Genomic DNA, 20,916 nt, shown 5'->3' with positions numbered 1-20,916 from the left:
GGCCCGCGGCTGCCCCCGGAGGAGCTGGTCCAGGTAGGAAGAGCCGTTCCCCTCCCTCTGCCCTCTCGGGGCTCGGGCGTGTCCGCCGTTGCGACCCGCGGGCGACAGGGGCCGCTCCAGGCTGGGGCGTGCGTTGGGGCGCACCGGTAGCTCGTGCCGGGTGGCCAAGCCTGCCCTGTGTCCCAATCTGGGCATCCGCATTTTGCAGGGAGAAAGTGAGGGGAGTCCGGGGAAGGGGGTCGGAGATGAATCTGCCCTGGCCAGTCGGCCCGGGAGAGGTTAAAAAGAAACCTGGTATTTCACGCGCGCCGCGGTTGTTTTTCTTGTATTTGGGGGATGAAAGCTTGTACCTCATGCCCAACTGTACTTAAATTTCGCCATTTCTCCCCCCGTCTTCCTCCCAGTGCCATGGCCTTGGAGGTCCCCCCCCCCGCCCCACCGCACCCCCGTCGGCGTCTCGGGTTAAGTAGAAACGCAAGTTGAGGTGTTGAAGAGGTTCTTCGGGGTGCTAGTTTGAAACCCCTTTGCTCGACCTGCTTCAGACGCAATTGTGAGGCTGCCTGTTTGGGAAACGCGAGTTAGGAAAGCCAAGATTGTATTGGAGAAGGTCTTATTTTTCCTTAAAAAGAAGGAAAAAAGCAAAAACTGTGGGTGTTGTTGTCTTGGTGTACGCGTAAATTTCCTCCCAGAGCGGCGTTGAAAGCTGGCAGTTGGCTTTACACTTGCCCGGCAGCCGAATTAGAGCAACCGCCTGTTTTTTTCGCCCACGCAGGGAGTCATATAGCCCAGAAAAAACTTCCCGGGACTTTTAGCCTGTCCCAAGGAAAAAAAAATTGGAAACATACCCACATGCAAACAGCTGGAAGAGCTAAAATCAGAAACCACTAACCGCCACGGGAGCGCAGTGCACGAAAGGGTTTAAGTTCGGTTTATTTCAAGACACTTCATTTAATATAGCCCCTGGTATACTGTGTATTTGCTACCCGGCTCCTACTGCGGGGGGTTTGCCTGCCAGTGTCGCGGTGCTGCGAGGGGGCACTGGCATTTGTCAGAGATGTGATTCACATGACTGGAGCATTGATTTTATTTTTAAATCGTGTCTGTCCGGGAAACCCCAGTATCATCCACACCGAAGAATCCGAGGTTCGAGATGAAACGCTTTTGAAATTTAGTGGCAGAAAGTACATGACTGTCTTATTCACCGATTAAGGTGAATGAGTTCTATGGGCCATTTCGTTTAGTTGGGTTTTTTTTTTTTTGTGTGTGTGTGTTTTCTCTTTTCAAAATTCCAGTGTTAAAAATTAATAGAAAAAGTAAGCTTATGTTGTACTAGGAGAGAAGATACCTGTTAAAAGACTGAGGTGTCTAGACACAAACTGAATTACGTCCTAAAAAATCAGCATTTGAAAGCTGTTTGCTTAATTCAGTTTGTCAGTTTTTTGCTTAAGGGACACCAAGAGGATAAGGGATGATTGAACTTTTTACAGAGTAAGGGGGAATGTAGCATTGGCCTACTGAAAAGGACATGATAAATGCTTTGCTGATGACCGTGCTAGCAGTACAGCCACCTCTCCCCACCCACGGGCTCCTTAGCACCACTCTACCAAGGGAGTGATTTTCCCAACTAGGTAGTTAAAGATCTGTTTTAGATAGGGATATGAATAGGAACGTTTCATTATCATATTAACCAATTACAGAATCTGCTGATTAAAATCAACATTTAGATCAAATGTTGAATGTGAAGTTGTTTTGTTCTTTTTTCAGTGGATACTGTATTTTACTCAAAACATTGTATTTAAGTTTCCATTGAACTATAAACAAGAAAAGGCACTGAAATAGCCGAGGAATATGTTTTATTAAAGATTAAATATTTCGGCAGTATCTATCCAAGTGAAAACTTTTGCGATGAATATTGTTTTTAAGGTTTGCATGTTTGTTTTCTTAAAACGAGTTAAATTTATGCTGTGTGAGAAGAGTTGAGGTAGTTTGGCAATATTATCATATTGTACTTTAATTGCAAACTTACTGTGTAATGGGGTAGGGAATCTTGCTTGTATATGGACGATACTTTATTATTGCATCAGAAAGGAATATGTTCTGTTTGCTTCCCTTTTTTGATTTGCCTCTTTCACTTTTTGTCTGGGGTTGATTGGGGAAGGCGATTTTACCAAATGCATGTTACACAGAGTTCCATAAGGTTTTGGTGAACCAGGTATCACACAGTTTACAAAATAAACCTGGTTATGTTTATAAGAAACTCTTAGAAGGAGTTCGCCATAATACTTTTTAAAGAGATTGTGGGCGTGGGGAAGATATTAGTCAGCAACGTTTGTCCTTCTTGAGATGAATCAGGTAGATCATGCGTATGTTTGTATCTTTTCTTTTTCAGACAAGATGTGAAATGGAGAAGTATCTGACACCTCAGCTTCCTCCAGTTCCTATAATTCCAGAGCATAAAAAGTATAGACGAGACAGTGCCTCAGTTGTAGACCAGTTCTTCACTGACAGTGAAGGGTTACCTTACAGTATCAACATGAACGTCTTTCTCCCTGACATCACTCACCTGAGAACTGGCCTCTACAAATCCCAGAGACCGTGTGTAACACACATCAAGACAGAACCTGTTACCATTTTCAGCCACCAGAGCGAAACGACTGCCCCTCCTCCGGCCCCGACCCAGGCCCTCCCCGAGTTCACCAGTATATTCAGCTCACACCAGACCGCAGCTCCAGAGGTGAACAATATTTTCATCAAACAAGAACTTCCTACACCAGATCTTCATCTTTCTGTCCCTTCCCAGCAGGGCCACTTGTACCAGCTACTGAACACACCGGATTTAGATATGCCCAGTTCTACAAACCAGACAGCAGTAATAGACTCTCTTAATGTCTCTATGTCAGCCGCCATGGCCGGCCTTAATACGCTCACCTCTGCTGTTCCGCAGACTGCAGTGAAACAATTCCAGGGCATGCCCCCTTGCACATACACAATGCCAAGTCAGTTTCTTCCACAACAGGCCACTTACTTTCCTCCGTCACCACCAAGCTCAGAGCCTGGAAGTCCAGATAGACAAGCAGAGATGCTCCAGAATTTAACCCCACCTCCATCCTATGCTGCTACAATCGCTTCTAAACTGGCAATCCACAATCCAAATTTACCTGCCACCTTGCCAGTTAATTCACAAAACATCCAACCTGTCAGATACAATAGAAGGAGTAATCCCGATTTGGAGAAAAGACGCATCCACTTCTGTGATTACCCTGGTAGGTGATTTTACCTGGTTAAAGCACGAAAAATTTTGTGTTTGTCTGTGTCTTTCAACCTCAGATTTAAAATTTTAAACTTACGTAGGAAAGCATGGTGCTCGACGAGAAAAAAAAAAAAAATTGTGCTCTTCATATCCTAGTCTCTCTGTTGGCCTTGTATATAACCATTTGTTGTCTGTTGCTTACTTTATGTATTAAACAAAAAATGGCTAACGTATTTTGGGGAAAAAATTACTTTGGACCTTTTCTTTGATATTAAATAAAATTTGAATTTCTAACATAAATCGTTTAGAGTTATGCCACAGTTAGTTTAACAGCAATTTAGTAAATTGGAGTTTTTAATTCTGAGTTAAGTGCCCTGGAAAGAGATTAAGTAGCGGGAGGAGAAAATAAGGTGTGATAATGAAGTGGCGATTGGGTAGGCAGCTAGCCTGACAGGTACAAGACTGTCTACAGGGTAGATTTAAGGATGGTTCTAATAGTAGCATGTGTTAATATCATTCTTGAGTAAGATACATGGCTCAGTATAAATTGATGATGGTAATGAATGTATAAGTTGCTGGTATACGCTAGTTCATATGATTAATACGGGGTATGATTTATTGATGTGGTACCTGACATGGCATGACATGCTAAATGAAAAAGCATGAAACGTAGGAGTATGGAAAATTACAGTCATCTTGGATAATGGTTTAAGATTGTCAGCTCTAGAGCCATTTAAATTTATTTAGAATATGTATTACAGTATGTATGTGTTACTAGTATAAAGCACCTGCTGGAGTCCATTCGGCAGCAGTGGGTTTGGTTTTGGTTTTTTTGAAGTATAAACACAAAATTTTCCATTTGTAGCTTGGCTTGGTTACCTGTGTTTATTCCTGCAAAAGTGATGCATAAGACAAATCACTTTATGCTCTTTTAATAAGGTAATGGGGGAAGGCTCTTAAAAACTTCTTTTAAAACTGAAGCTTCAAATATCCCATCTAGCATGAGAGACTTCTTCTTTAAAGCCAGATTTTAAACACTGAATCATCAAATGTAAAGATTTCAAAAGGATCTCCAAAATGACAAGCTGTTCTTCCTCTCCTCTTTTATTTTAGGCTGCACAAAAGTTTATACAAAGTCTTCTCATTTAAAAGCTCACCTGAGGACTCATACTGGTATGTAATTTTCTTGTTAATTCTGTGAGTTGTGTAAATACTGTAAGTGGTATTCATCCTTTTAAAAGCTAACACGTGTTTGATCTCTTCTTTCTTCTGTCAACTTTTATTTTTTAATGGCCTACCTTTTCAGCACTGGCTCGGCTCAAAACCCAGTTCAGTGAAAAAGTCTGGTTCCAGGAAGGATGATGTTCTCCTCACTAAGACCTTGCCCTGTCACCTCACATAGAATTAATTACTCAAAAATGTAAATACAACAGCATTTACTAATGGATTTAAACACTATAAGGGCACTATTCTTGTCTTGAAGGAAGAAAAACGTAACTGATTTTGCTTTTGTAAAGCCATTTTAAGTACTAAAATTTTTTCTTGTAGCCTGTAAAACATAACTCTTAATACGTTATCTTTAATTTCACCTTTAGCCCAAAATATCTGTGTTGAGCATGTTTTCTGTGCTTAATGAAAGTTGGGGCTGAAGTTGCGGGAGTATTAAGATCAGGCAGTCCAAGAATGGGTTGTGGTTTATAAATTATTCTACACTCTATCTCAGCCCACATTTGATGGGTTTCAGAGACTTCATTCTAGTTGGTTTCATCCCTGTTTTAAAACGTGCTTTTAAGTTTAGCCCCATTAATTTTATAAATATTTGTTTTGTCAGGTCTATAGAAGTCACATTCAAGAGCTTTTTAACCCATTTTAAGATAAAAGTAGATGGCATTCTTTCAAAGCCACCAATACGCAAAATATTTTCAAATACATATATGGTTACTATTTGTGACTTTCTTACAAGAACGGCCCTAATGGAAAGAACTTTAATATAAAGTGATTGCTTTTTTCTCTCTCTCTGAGCAAATACAGCCTTACCTAAAGTTCAAAGAATAAGTTTGCTAATAAAAGCAATGACCTAGGAAAATGTATTATTCCATCATTGCTATGGAAACCAAAGTATTCAACAGTTCCTTTGAATGGGTTGTTGGATTAGTGTGAGGACTTGAATCTCCCCAGGCTAGATGTTACTATGGAAATTGAGTTTTGATAAATGAAGTAGTTATCTCTAACTGCTGCATTAAAAAGTAAAAGCATTTGAACAAAGGTCAGTGCTGTGATAGAGCACTGAGAAATATGGTTGCAGACATTTTGTATGCATGTTAGGAAGTATTGTTTGATGGCCTAGCGATAAACACTACTTATTAAAATCTAAATAGTGTGGGCGACAGGGTGGTAGATTCCAGGGCTTTTTCGAGAAATTGCTTTTAAAGAAATAAATGAGTTACTTAGGCCTGAGTTTTTAGACATAGACAAATTGATTATATAAAAGGAAAAATACTACATAAGCAGCCCAAGGTAGAAATTATGTTTACAGTTAAACAAAACAGCCACAGTAGAATTAAGCATCTAATAAAAAATCCAACCTAAATGTTTCAAAATACAAATGTGCCAAGAAAATACTCCATATGTAAAAGTTATAAAGTGTTCTTTTACTGAATGTATGTTATCGTGGGGAAAAGTTAAGGTTGAGTCTTTATCTGAATTTTTGATTAATGAACTGTGGGGGAAATACTTAGAAACATTTAAACTGTTTTCTTGTTTTTTCTCTTTTGGAAGTCCTTGAACGGGAGGGAGATAAGTAAGGAGGGAACACATTTTCACAGGGTTAAAGTCTCCTAATAAAGGAAGAGTACAATTGCATATAACGATGTAATCACCTGCTTATTGCAGGGATGTAGTCAGCGCATATCTAAATAGCCTTTCAACCCCATCAGGGTTTAGTGCTCTGAATGTGAATGCTTATACCTGAGATTCAGGAACTTGACCTGCTGGCAAAGAAATTTAATCCGTGGGTTGTCTTAACAATGCTTGTACTAATAAAAAAAAGAGGGCCTAGGCCTAGTTTGGGTCCCGTACATCGACTTTTTCACCTGATCATAAACATTGTGGCCTTCAACATCTAATGAGTGAGGCCATGTAATCCAGTTTAATAAAGTTTTGTCTGATAGTCTTTCAGATGCCTTGGGGAGGGTTTGTAGCAGACTTGTTCATCTGGCTAAACTTGTTCTTGGGTGATCATAGAGCACTGAGGTGGTTTTCTCCTCATTTCTGGTTTCTAGACAATGCCTTTTAAAATTACCTGTGCTCTCTCATTGCATCCTCCCCACCCCGCCTGCTGTTTTTAAATGAATGTATCTGAAGCCAGCACAGTCTTGGGGTTTTTTCTTCCATTTAAGGCCCAGTCAGATCAAACAATTTTTATAAATATCTTCTGTCATTTAATAACTCTTTTTTTTCTATTCCTTCTCTCAACTTGGACAATTTACTGGGGACTTTTGAAAAACATTCTGTGTGGGAATATTGATCTTATATTTTGGTGACATAAAATACATTACTTTTTAAATGATTGCCATTTTACAGCCAGAATGTAAAGCACCCTAAACATTTCTTTGGAATATAATATAAGTGCTTTAAAATGTCAAGTTACCATATGTTTTCAAAATGCAGTTAAAACAAAAAACTACGTCTGAGTTCTGTTTAGTTGCTTATTTTGGATTTTTAGATTGTAAATGCTTCCTGATGTGCCTTGCAAATTGTCTTTCCAAGGCACAGAACTTTTTTTTTTTTTAATTTGGCATGAAAGTAGAAGATACCATTTTCTTGAACCAGAAGTCTCATAGTACTCAAGTTTTTCTAAGTTTCATGTATGTTGATTTTTTTATTTAGAAAAAATATAAAATAAAGCTTTATCTTCTTTATATGGTTAGACTTCTTACCTCAAACATAATTTGCCTCTCTTCTGGGAAATAATTATTTCATTTAAAAACATGCTGTATCTGTATATATATAAGATAGCATACATGTAGCCTATATAGCCACCCCTTACATGGGTGTTTGTGTGTGTTGTCATGTATGTATGTACACATATCGTGCCTCTGGTTAGAAATAATTAGACTTCTTCTAGGCAACAGTGTTAAGTGATATATTTCCAAATTAAAATATTTGTAGTTTCAGCAACATTTAATTATGAATGATCTACTAAAATTGCGTATACCTTATGGTGTATAGGGAGCACTGGTGGTGCAGTGATTAAAGCACTTAGCTGCTAACCAAAGGTTGGTGGGTAGAACCCACTAGCTGCTCCGCGGGACAGAGATGTGGCAGTCTGGTTCCGTAAAGATTTACAGCCTTGGAAACCCTATGGGACAGTTCTTACCTGTCGTATAGGATTGCTCTGAGTTGTAATCAACTTGACGACAGTGGGTTTAGCTTATGGTGTATACAAGGGGCTATGCCCTTTGCCATCATTAGGTTGCTCGTAAACATCTTTTAGAAAAAAAGATTCACATATTATTCTGTTCTTATAAATTAACAGGAGTGAACTTTTGTGATTTATGAATCAAGTAGAACAATCTACCATAAATTCAGAACCTTTAAATTTGTATTACCATCTCATTAGTGCAACCAGCGGTGTGCTTATTAATGCTTATACATCTTAAGTATGTTTTAATTTCATAATGACGATTTTAAAATAACTTCAAAGTTAACAGGCTCAAGGTGAGAGGTTAAAATAAATGCAGTAGGAAAAAATATTAAGACTGTATATGCAAAGAAAATTTTACCAGAAATTGGAAAATGTTCCTGTGACTGCCACAGATTTCTTGGTATACCTGAGTCCCGTAAGTTGAATTACTGCTTTTACATTGGATTTGGGAAGTTCTTTGGAAATTATCAGTTTGTTTCCCTTTAAAAAGAAGTACAAAGAAAAAATTTTGAAAAAGTAGATCACGAACTCAACACAGATGCTTAAAATCTAAACGTGTGGATGTGCAGGTAACCTTAGAGAGAGCTAAAGCTGTTGAGAAGTTAGGTTATGGTAACATTGTTTTGCTCACTTATCCTTCAGTCTCAACTGTCTGGAACAGGGCAGTTGTGCAGGGAAAGCCTTTGCACGGCACTCATGCTTGGCTCAAGCAACCTCCAGACGTAGACGCCATGGATTGCCTGTTTCATATGCACTAAATGACCCCAGAATGGCTGACCACAGGTTGACACAAAAACAAAAACAACCAAAAGTAACTGAAGACATCCCCCACAAAAGAAGTTGGAAACATTATACAAGGAACATGAAATGGAAGTGAAGCACTTCACTGTTCAGTGCTGCGTTCTACAGTGAGTTACGTTGAGGATTCCCTGTAAAGACAGAATTCCACATTATGTCCTGGAAGGATTTTTAGCCCAAGTCTAGTTGTAAAGAGGGTGCATTCCTATGTTCTGCATTATTTGCTTAGGTAGAACAATTAATTTCCCAGCAGCATCTGATAATTACGATGCCGCTATGTAATACTTTAAAAAAACAAAATCTCTACTTGAGATTTGCTGCTAAATATATACATTTTTAATTTCATAAAATGATGCCACAGTTTAGGTATTAAAAATCCTTAGGTATAAATTTCTAGTCTAGTTCTTTGAACTCTTTAACCATTTGAATATATTAGGTATAGATTTTGATTAAAAAATATCGACAGTGTTGACTGAAGATTTTCCTTGGACGTACTTCCCCACTAAAAGAACCATTCAGAATGTTCTCAGCGTGAACTTGAGTCAATTCCAACTCATAGTGACCCTATAGGACAGAGAAGAACTGAGCCATAGGGTTTCCAAGGAGCAGCTGGTAGACTCGAACTACCAACCTTTTGGTTAGCAGCTGTAACACTTAACCACTATACCACCAGGACTCCACATATAATTTGGATCTAGAGATAGATCAATATTGGTTAAATTATTTGCCTGTGTTATTTGTAGAGATATTAGTAGATATTAGTAGGGATGTTAGTAAAGATGGAGCCCTGGTGGCACAGAGGTTAAGCATTATGGCTGCTAATAACCAAAAGGTTGGCAGTTCAAATCTATGATCCACTCCTTGGAAACCCTCTGCTCCATCCTATAGGGTTGCTGTGAGTCAGAATTGACTCAACAGCAATGGATTTGATTTTTCTGATATTAGTAGAGAGATCGTGGCCCCCTCCCCCCAAAAAAAAAAGTTTTATGGGATGACAGATAGTACTCAGTGATTTTTTTTTTTCCTCTGTATCTGAAAAAGATGCAGAAAAAGTATCACATTTATCTTGTAGTGTTAGATGTTACTAATTAAACATTCAGTTAAATATTTTCAAACTTTTATTTTCATTTGCTGCTTTGAAATTTGTCTTCTATGTTGGCAGTTTCGGGCTTATTAAGAAAAAATAGCTTATGGACATGCTGGTTCAGACCCCTGGAAAGGTATTTATGAGCATGAAAGCTTAGAAACAATTTCTTTGTAATGACTCACTGGGAAGATTAAACTTTGCTTCTAGGACGTGTTCTTTCATCTGAAAAACATTTACATAGAAAATTGATTAAACATTGTTTTGAGATGATAAAGCTTATCAAAGGTTAAGAATTTTAATTTGATTCAAGAAACATTTTTGACTGATCATTGTGGAGAATCCAAAGATGGAGAGGAATAATCTCTTCTTGCCCTTTTATTCTTAAACTAGTGGGAGAAGATAGTTCATAAATAGATCAAATAGAATGGCTGAAGTTGAGATAGAAGTAATCAGCTGTGAAGGTGGAGAGAATGCAGAGTGATTTTTTTTTTTAAAATAATTTATTCACCCAAGAATTTTGTTTTGGCAGATATTTTCAGTTCTATAGAATGTACTGGCTGTTTACTTGATGACCTACATCTTTTCTGGTGAAAGATCAGAAACAAAGTAATGTCCTACTCTCCTAAGAGTACCTCGCTAGCAGCATTCCTAGTCTGTCAGCCTGTGTTATTTATATTCAGGGATCTCTAACAACTTTGATTAAGGATGAATTACTGCCTTGTGTTCTAAAAGTATGCAGTAGGTAACTCTTAAAAATTTTTGACTGTTTTATAAATGCAAACTTTTAAGGGTTGGGGAGGAGACTCAGGGTAATCATGATAAATGCAAATTAAAGGAAAGGATATGTAGTCACCCATTCAGTGCTAGAAAAAATGAAAATACAAGGATTTTTCAGTTTGGTTAAAAACAGGGAAAAATAAAATTGCATTGATACTTTGCTGCTACAATACTTTTTTTTCGGGGGGAGGAACATTTTGAGCTCTTATTTTCAAGAACGTGAATCTGAGTGATGACCTTTTTTGTCAGGAGACTCAAGAGTTGGTATTTCATTTCATTAACCCCATTAATTGACAGGGAGGTTTTCCATTGTTTTTGTGAAGAACCCTTAGGAGAAGCAGCAATAGCGTAGGAGCCTGGAGATATGCTCATTAGGACACAGACTGCAGGTGTAGCCCTTGACAGCATGCTCATGCCATCCCTTCTTTAGCAGACCGTTGCTTTCTGGGGAAGTCTCCTGGCTGCTTTGACCAGCACTAGGGACTCCGGAACTGCTTGGTTTTCATCAATTCCAGTCCAATTCTAAAAAAATTTTTTTACATAGATTTTAGTTATTCTGGTACAACTGCAGGATAGACAATAACTGACTGAGCTGATTTCCTCCGGAAGAATCCCAAAATACGGTTCACCTCAGTGTCTGTACATTGCCTTGGACTTTCTTCAGTGGTCCCAGGTAGGCTAGAGCCAGGCAAAGCCCTGTTGCACGTGGGGCCACAGGAAAAAGAGACAATTTGACAGATCCACACAAGATGCTTTTCTGTGGCTTAAACCTCCCTTCCTTTTTGTTAATGAGAATAACCAAGAGTTCGTCAGACTTCAGAGAAACGTGATTGTTCTAAAGATGCATTGGGAAAAGTGTAACATCACAGCAGAAATAGAAGATAGTCTCTGCCGTTGAGGAACCTTAAAAGCTAGTTGAGGCAAAATACAGTTATTTGAAGCCTTCAAAAAGCAATATATGTGCAAGTGCAGATCAGTAGTTCAGAATGAAGTTAAGTGATGATAGGGATACAGAGAAGTGGAATGATCTCTTATGGACTATTCAGAGGTTTTCTGGAAGGGACACGGTGAATCAGATTTTAAAGGAAGTGAAGAGAGCATAAACTGACAGTGGAGCGAAAGAAGGGAAATTCTTAACATTTCCTTTTAATTAATTCCCTCAAAGTGAGCACAATACTGACAGGGATAGTATATTTAGTAAATATTAGATGCATTTTGAAAATACTAATCTTTGAGGTAAACTGTCTACTTTTTCCTCTGTTCCAAGAGTAGGAGATATGCTACAGTGAGCTTTAATAAAAAAATTTTTTTTAATGGAAAATTACTGACCGAGATATATAAAAATAAGAATTAGTGAGCCAAAATTGTCCTTCTACTTTTCTGTGTTGTCTTAGATATGTAAATATTTTTCCATGACTTTCTGTAATATCTTGATACAAATATTTCCAACTTTCACCTTCGACTAGTAGAAGCAAATACAATATTGAGCCTACTTCAGACTCTAAATACTGTTAAGTATGTAGTGATTGGGGGTGGGAATCTAATTTAATTGCATGAAAATTTTTTTCCTCCTGAAATCAGAGCTCATTTTGAGCCTCAAAACCCAAACCCATTGCCATCAAGTTGATTCCAACTTACAGCGACCCTATGGGACAGGGTAGAACTACCCCATAGGGTTTCCAAGGCTGTAATTGCCACATCTTTCTCCTGCGGAGGCTGGTGGGTTGAAACCACTGATCTTTTGGTTGGCAGCTGAGCACTTAACCACTGCACCACCATGACTCCTTTTTTAGAACCTCAAAGACTCTTAAATTCTAATATTAGGGACTAGTTATTGAAATAATTTCTTTTTTCTTCTTTAAAAGTTTACATTGTTCCTCAGACTAGCATATAGATTTTAAGTTCCTTCAGGCCAGAGACCAAGTCTTATTGTTGGGTTTTACAAGGCATTTAATTCATGTCATATTTACTAATGGACTTAATTCTGATGGTTTTAGCATTTATCTCTATTCGGATATAATTGATTGGATTGTCTTCCAGCCATCAGGAAAGAAATATATACAGATTTGCTGTAATAAACTTTGTAAAAGTTACTTAAAACAACTATTCCAAGAGAATTATTTCCATCTTTTTTTTTCTTCTTTAAGAAGAATCTCCATAGAAAATTCTGCGAAAAGGTCTCAGTATGAGTCTATTGAATATGTTCAGTAGAGCAGAGAAACCTCCCATTCCATTGTGATAGGGTTCAAACGTCATTTTTTTATCTGTTCATCAGAGGAAAAAAAAAATTTTTTTAGTCTGAAAGATTTTCAAAGGCTTTAGAAACATGTTCTGCTCACCCCCTGAAATTCGCTTAGTGTGGGGGAAAGGGGTGCTATCGTCAGTTACTATTTGATGACTGTCAGAGCCAGCACAGAGCAGTTTTGGGGTTCCCCGGGTCCCGAAACGGGGGTCTTCCACAGAGGGCTGGTCTGACTGGGTGTGACCTGTGCTTCAGACCGCCTGGGGCTCAAGGTCTGCTGTTAGCCTAGTAAGCTATTCCTTAGCTGACCTTCACAAGTGGCTTTATAATCTTTAAATAAATTTGAACACTATTCATGTGTTTCTTCAATCATTCAAAGAGCGTATTAGTGTTTGCTAATGGAAGATTTAAGTAGGACATTAAGGAAAAGTGGCAGGTCAGGGTTCTTAATGTTGAGCTCATCGTTTTTGCTTCTAACTCATGGGGTTATTGTGAGGATTAAGTGAAATGATAAGTACCCAGTGCCTGATCCTTCCTTTTACTGGTAATGTTTCTCATTAACGTTTTTATAAATTTTATCAGTGACCTTATCAGTGTGGATGGTATGTTTACCTTGAGCCTTTTTTCCCTCAAAGATAGGAATTCCTAGCAAAATATTCCTCTAATTTTAACACAGAATGAGAAAATGCGTACTTTATTTGAGATAGAATCAAAGCTTGTTTTTCATGCTGTACAAGTTGTCACTTTTTCTCTTTGCCTTTGGAAAGTTTCACATTAACAGCATGAGAACTTAAAAATACAGTTGATGTGGAAAGAGCTTAACTAAATATTTTAAATTGGTGGTATTGGAAAGAGATTCTGTAAAAATCCAATTAAACTTTTGAAGGCACTATCCTGTTGAAATATAACTTAAAGGAAGTCAGTTTGGTTTCCCAGAAGTACTTTGCATAGTGTTCTGGCTGAGGAAGAAAGGCTTGAGTCTGCTATTTGGCCAGAAATTGGGTACCAGCTTCCTCTACAATGTTTTGCTTGAGCGGTGTTGACACTTGAGCAAATCCCATAGAAACTGCCCCAAGTGGGAAGTAGTTGTCTTTGCTTTTGTAGTAAGATTTGGCCCCAATAACTAAAGTTTCAGACACTGCTAGTATTCTTGGCCGAATAATCTATAGCTGTGCATAAGTTGAGAACAAAACCCAAATGTTTTAGAAACTTTAATGGCTACTGTATTTCAACTAATCAGTAAACTTAAAAATATTGGTGTAGTTTGTTGCTTCATAGCCAATAAAAATAGTGAACAAAAAGAGTCTAGTGTCCCTTGTTTCTTAAATAAACTCTGGAAATTCAGTTCTCCTGCTCATTTAATTATTAAATTCAAAATACTAGAATGATTTCTCTGTTGGATTTTCAAGGGTGATAGTTAACATTTACTGTTGTTGGTTGCCATCGGTGGATGCCGACTCGTGGTGAACCCCGTGTGTGCAGTGTTATCTTAATACTAGTAGTTACACTTACCTAGTATTAAAATATGTCACAGAGATTTTATGTGGATATAAGTGAAAGAATTATTTATGTTACTTTAAAGGTTTGAGTGTTTTAGCTTGAAAATCCTTAGAGTTTATTCCAGAGCCCTGGTGGAACAGTGGTTAAGAGGTCGGCTGCTAACCAAAAGGTTGGCAGTTGGAATCCACCGGCTGCTCCTGGAAACCCTATAGGGCAGTTCTTCTCTGTCCTATAGGGTCGCTATGAGTTTACTCCAAAAAATAAAAAGGTACAAGAGTTTGAGATGTACATTGTTAAAATGGAGTGATATAGGGACCAAAAAGGGAATTAAGAAAAAAATGTGTCTTGGTTCAGAGCAAGAGGAGAAGTGAGTGAAAAGGTGGCAGGGAGTACATACCATACGAGTTGAAACTAGAATCTTTCAGGAAATAACTGAGGCAATCTTTATGTCCTCTACTCGAGCCTTACCATAGTGCTTATCGAGACAGCAAAACTGTATTAACCACATGCTGTAGAAATCTCATTGATGTGGACAGTATTTTTAAAAATTTAGACTCAGTTGAGTAATCTTAAATCTTCTGAGTATAATACTGATAAATCAGGCTCATGTCCTTCGGACATGTTATCAGGAAGGACCAGTCCCTGGAGGACATCATGCTTCGTGAAGTAGAGGGTCAGTGAAAAACAGGAAAACCCTCAGCGAGGTGGATTAACACAGTGTCTGCAACAATGAGCTCAAGCATAGCAATGATTGTGAGGATGGCACAGGGCCGGGCAGTGTTTCATCCTGTTGTACCATATGGTTGCTAAGAGTCAGAACCGACTCTAGCACCTAAACAGCAACGAGGCAGGTAGAAAGGTTGTTGAGTTTCACCGTAGTATTAAGTGACAAGTAATTGTTCAAAACAACTCTGGGTTCTTTCCTTTCTGAAGAAAACATTTTTTAAAAGAAACTTGAGGCTCTTGTGTATGGTTTAGGAATTTGTTCAGAGTTTAAAAAGATGTCCAAATAAAACTCAGCAGTAAGCTAACAATACTTTAATATGCAAATTTATCTCATTCTCACCCTCAAAAAAAAAAAAAAATCCAGTAAGAGATTCTTAGAAAATTGTAACAAAATTAAAGCATAAATGCAGGAACTAGTAGTTAATGCTCGGTGAAAGATTTGGGAGTTAGGGTAACACATGGCTTTGATTACATAGGATTAATTAATTCCAAAGCAGAGTGAATTAAGACTGCATTATAAATTTGAAGTGGTTTTGAAAGGAAACTTGGGATAACGTTAAGAATAATACAAATTTCGAGGGGCTCAAAATATCAAATTTCAAATCTGAAAGAGCTGTGAAAGTATAGAATACATTGAATGATCACAGTCATTTTAGGTCTGCATTATACATGTAAATTCCATGAGGACAGGCATATTTGTTTTTTTTTTGCCGATGTATCCTAAGCAGGACAGTACCTGGCGTATGATAGACACTTGGCATATTATTAAGCAGATATTAGAATTACGGTTTTATGTTCTCTGACTCTTTACTAAAGTGAAGTTAATCAGTACCAGGCTTTCTACTCTGGTTAAGGAATTTATTACATTTATTTATCTTAGTTAATTTCACTTATTAAATATGAAAGCATCATAAAGCTTTAAAACCATTCGACTTCAAAATTTTCTTTTTTCTCCAGTCTGAATGGGAGAGTGACTGTGTGTGTGTGCTAGTGTGAATCTCAGAGAGCAAGTGACCTAGCTGATTTTGGAGGCCTTATGTTCAAGAGAAGTGGTTTATGTGCTGGAAGCTTCTGTCTGGCTAATTTTGAAACATTCAGGACTAGTTTCAGATGAAAGTTTGTGAATTGTACATTATTTCATTTTATAGCTCCCTCTTGGGTAGCTCTCAATTACCCTCCCCCTGGCCATCTTAAAGCCATTAATCCTATAATAATTAGAGTTTGTTGGTATAGAAATTGTATTTAAACAGTGATGACAAAGCCACGCAAACTCATCTAATCATTTCATGAATTTGTATGTGCAAGAGTAGTACATAAAAACAAGAGGACTGATTCATTTGAAACTGCTCAATTTTTCAGTTCTTCAAAGGTGCACAAAATACTTTCTTCTCATTAGTTAAGGTTATTGACCATTCCATGAAATGGTAACTTCACCTCTTCACTAGGTTGCTTTGAAAGTTTTTAATATTGTTTAGTTCCTAATGTAATTCATGAAGCCCTGGTGGCGCAGAGGTTAAGAGCTGTGGCTGCTAACCAAAAGGTCGGCAGTTCCAATCCACCAGCCGCCCTTGGAAACCCTATGGGGCAGTTCTACTCTGTCCTATACGGTCACTAGGAGTTGGAATCAACTTGACGGCAACTTTTTTTTTAAAGTAATCCATGACCTTTCCTCACTCTTCTTGGACCATGATTTTTTCCCTTTTTAAATTCCTTCAGGCAGTATCTGTAACCTCACCTCCTCTTTGTTCATTGGCACAGGTGAAAAGCCGTACAAGTGCACCTGGGATGGCTGTGACTGGAGGTTCGCGCGGTCGGATGAGCTGACCCGCCACTACCGGAAGCACACGGGCGCCAAACCGTTCCAGTGCGCCGTGTGCAACCGCAGCTTCTCGCGCTCCGACCACCTGGCCCTGCACATGAAGAGGCACCAGAACTGAGACCCACTGCCCGCCGGCGGTCCGTGCCTATGCAATTCATACCGAGGTTCTGCAGTTAACCTGGCAAAATTTTAACTACAAGCTTAACTATATATATATAAAAAAAGAAAAAACAAACTGGAAATGTATATTTTGTATATTTGAGAAAACAGGGAATACATTGTATGAATACCAAAGTGTTTGGTCATTTTAAGAATCTGGAATGCTTGCTGTAATGTGTATGGCTTTACTCAAGCAGATTTCATCTCATGACAGGCAGCCACATCTCAACATGAGTAGGGGGGTGAGGGGTAGGGACAGGAGGGATGTGTTTGCAGTGTTTTTACCTAAGCACCATCATTTAATGTGACAGTGTTTAGTAAACAAATCAGTTGGCAGGCACGGGAAGGAGGAGGAAGTTTATGTCAAGATTTTACTTGACATGGGGTACTTTTTTCAATATTAAGTAATTCCTTGGAGGTGCCCAGTGTATGTGGCAATTCACAAATAGCCATTGAACAAATGTGTTTCTTTTTTTTAAATATGAGTTGCATATTTTGCTATTCGAAATTTTGTAAATATACAGATCAGCTTTATAGGTTTATTACAAGTTTTCTAGGATTCTTTTGGGGAAAAATCATAAGTAATTTATTTGAAAATAAGCATGAATACATTCACAGTTAGAATTTGTGGTTAAGATACCTCTCAAAAATGTTACCAAATTCATTTCTTTAGGGGAGAAGAAATAATCATTCAAATGAACTTAATAAATTTCATTCAGTGATTAAAATAGGATTGTTTGTTTTAAATATGGAAAGACATTTTGTATGAATTGTGAACTCCAGCTTAAGAAAGATAGTTACAATATACAAAAGGTAAACCTCTTACAATAAGCTAAACAGTATCATTGTTAAAAAGAAGGACTTATGATGTGGTTTTTCACACGGCAATGTTGAATTTATGATGCAGTTTTCATATACCAGAATGTTTGCTCGTGTAGTACTGTTGGTTAAATGCCAGTTTATGTGGATTTTGCATGTAATATACAGTGAGACACAGTAATTTTACCTAAATTACAGTGTAGTTTAGTTAATCTGTTAATACTGACTCAATGTCTGCCTTTAAATATAAATGACATGTTGAAAACTTAAGGAAGCAAGTGCTACATATATGCAATATAAAATAGTCATGTGATGCTGATGCTGTTAACCAAAGGGCAGAATAAATAAGCAAAATGCCAAAAGGGGTCTTAATTGAAAATGAAAATTTAATTTTGTTTTTAAAATATTGTTTATCTTTATTTATTTTGTGGTAATATAGTAAGTTTTTTTAGAAAGCAATTTTCATAACTTGATAAATTATAGTTTTGTTTGTTAGAAAAGTTGCTCTTAAAACATGTAAATAGTTGACAAACGGTGTAAATAATTTTGTAAGAGGCTTCAAATGTTTATACGTGGAAACACATACATAAAAAGCATAAATCGGTTGCTGTTTTGCTTCTTTTTCCCTCTTATTTTTGTATTGTGGTCATTTCCTATGCAAATAATGGAGCAAACAGCTGTATAGTTGTAGAATTTTTTGAGAGAATGAGATGTTTATATATTAACGACAATTTTTTTTTTGGAAAATAAAAAGTGCCTAAAATACTCCATGTTGTGACTTCCTTCTTCACCTGCAATAGCAAGAACAATTAACTAGCAAATGCCATTCCCAAAGCTAATTATGTAAAAATATTTATCAGGCCAGTTAATAAAAAACCAATTACCAGGCATTTTCCATGAATTACATTGAACCAACACCTATGTTTGTAAGATAGGGATTTATTTAAAATACATAGTTAACCTTTTAATTAGAAGTATAAAGGGAGGCATGATTCATGAATACTTTTGTTTCTAGTCACTATAGATACTGCAGTAACCTGATTAAGATCCTTAGTGGAAAATAATACGGTATAGTAATTTGCTAGCTTGGAGATTTTATCAGAGGCAAACAAAAATGGGATCTTTAATACTTCTACTTTTTTAAAGAGTGAACATTAAAAGTTAATTTTTTTTTTTAACCCAATAGCAGCAAGCACACCTAGGATCTAGATCTTGGTTTCTAATACCATTCTTCAATAAAAAAAAGAAAGCAAGGCTCCTTGGGAAAATGGCAGATTTTAGGACTGGAGCAGGAAGTATACAAGGTGAGCCTAGAACACCTTGTAGTGCCAGAACGTAAAGAAGGGCTGAAACTCCTTCACATATTCACAAGTTCATATTAATATAAATAATTGAATACATGGAATGGGTGAAAAGCCTGTGCGGGAGAGTTCCAAATAATTGTAGATAGTCCACTCTTAAGGAAGTGGAGCATAACTCCTCAAGTATAGGCTGTGTATAGTGACTTCAGAAGAGTACAGTGGAAAGGAGATAGAGTAACTTCACAGTGGAGAATCCTGACAAAATACTACCTCGGCCAGGTGATCAAGGTTCATGGCAACAGCGATAAGTCATGTTGATAGCATGTACCATTGATATGATGAGAATAGTACTTCACCTCTGATACTTTCCCCACAAACACACAACGCCAGTCTAGTCATGAGAAATACCAGCAAATCTCAATTGAGGGACATTCTACGAAATATTGTCAAGGTCATCAAAATCAAGGGAAGTCTGAGAAACTGAGACAGCCAAGAGGAGCCTGAGGAGACTTGATGACTAAGTGTAATGTGTTATCCTAGATAGGATCCTGAGCAGAAGAAGGCATGAGGGGAAAGGTGAGGAAATACGAACAAAGTCTGAATTTTAGTCAATAATGTGTTAATACTGGTTCATTAACTGTGACAAGAGGAGACCTTGTGCCACGAGGGTTTAATGCTGTACTGGTAACCAAAAGGTTGGTTGGAATCCACCCAGCAGCTTTGCGGGAGAAAGACCTGGCAATCTGCTCCCATAAATAATATAGCCGAGAAAACCCTATGGGGCACTTCTACTCTGTCACATGGGGTCACTATGAGTTGAAAATCAACTTGACAGCACCTAACAACAGCAATTAGGATGTTACCATAGGTACCATACTAATGTAAGATGTTAATAATTGTGGAAGTTGGATGTGGGGTACACTGGAATTCTGTATTACTATTTTCCCAATAACTAAATGTTGTTAGGTGCTGTCGAGTCGCTTCTGACTCACAGCGACCCCGTGTACAACAGAATGAAGCACTGCCCGTCCTGCACCATCCTCACTGTCTTTGCTATGTTTGAGCCCATTGTTGCAGCCACTGTGTCAATCCATCTCGTTTAGGGTCTTCCTTTTTCGCTCATCCTCTACCAAGCATGATGTCCTTCTAATCTAAAACTTCTAAAATAAAAAAATTCATTAAAAAAGTGAAGGGAAGAATCAGTATCGCTATTAACACATTTTCACAACAAATGGGAGAAAATCCTTGATGTTTTCAGAGCTAATGTGAAGATTGCCGTTGAACAATTTGCATCATGAATTTATTCAGCATCACTCATTATTTGACTTCTCACTGTTAAACCTATAATCCAAGTAACATCTAGCTCTAGAACACCACACATTTCCTTCCCTAGCTGCTACTCATTCTTTCATTGTTTTCCCTGACTAGCTACCCTGTGCCAGGTACAGCACAAAGGTGAGCTGAAAAGCTCAGGCTCTACCTTCTGGTGGCTCACAGCTTATGGGAGAGAAGATGGATATACCACAATTACAAGCCCCAACAGCTAAGCGTTAGATAGAGCACAGAGTACAACAGGAACGCAAATTCGCTCAGGCTTGGTTAGTGAGCAGTCTGGAAGGTGTCAGCTGAGGCTGTGCCTGGGGTTTGCAGAAACCCTGGTTCTTCTAGCTCTGCTTCCTAGCAGTGTAACCTTGGGTAAGTTATTTAACCACAGTTTTCAAAAAGGTGGTACTAACATCTCGCTTACAGAACCCTGGTGGCACAGTAGTTAAGTGCTCAGCTGTTAACTGAAAGGTTGGAGGTTTGAACCCACCAGCCACTCCACGGGAGGAAGATGTGGCAGTCTGCTTCCTTGAAGATTGCAGCCTTGGAAATCATATGGGGCAGTTCTACTCTGTCCTACAGGGTCGCTATGAGTTGGAATTGACTCCATGGCAATGGATAATATCTTGCTTAGCACAAAGCCTGGCAAAATAAATAGCCATCACTATCATTATAAAAGTGGATTTTAC

The 20,916-nt window shown here is 38.0% G+C and overlaps 1 protein-coding gene across 2 annotated transcripts in view; it reads left to right on the top strand.

Annotated features, from left to right (window-relative positions):
* The window catches only part of KLF5 (KLF transcription factor 5), a 20,104-nt gene extending 516 nt beyond the window's left edge, over window positions 1-19,588 (top strand). The window contains exons 1-4 of one of the 2 annotated variants that reach the window (XM_023726733.1): window positions 1-33; window positions 2,390-3,263; window positions 4,364-4,423; window positions 16,565-19,588. The exon at window positions 1-33 is cut by the window's left edge and continues 516 nt beyond it. In XM_023726733.1, coding sequence (XP_023582501.1) covers window positions 1-33; window positions 2,390-3,263; window positions 4,364-4,423; window positions 16,565-16,743 — 1,146 coding nt within the window. In that variant the 3' untranslated portion in view covers window positions 16,744-19,588. Of the gene's footprint in view, window positions 34-478; window positions 1,211-2,389; window positions 3,264-4,363; window positions 4,424-16,564 lie in introns of those variants that run through there. The other variant, XM_023726734.1, reaches the window with a different exon arrangement.
* The last annotated feature ends 1,328 nt before the right edge of the window (window positions 19,589-20,916 follow it).

Source organism: Trichechus manatus, unplaced genomic scaffold, assembly GCF_000243295.1.
Source record: "Trichechus manatus latirostris isolate Lorelei unplaced genomic scaffold, TriManLat1.0 scaffold00013, whole genome shotgun sequence".
Taxonomy (NCBI): domain Eukaryota; kingdom Metazoa; phylum Chordata; class Mammalia; order Sirenia; family Trichechidae; genus Trichechus; species Trichechus manatus.
The sequence above is the reverse complement of the archived record's forward strand: the minus strand, read 5'-3'. Positions and strand labels throughout refer to the sequence as shown.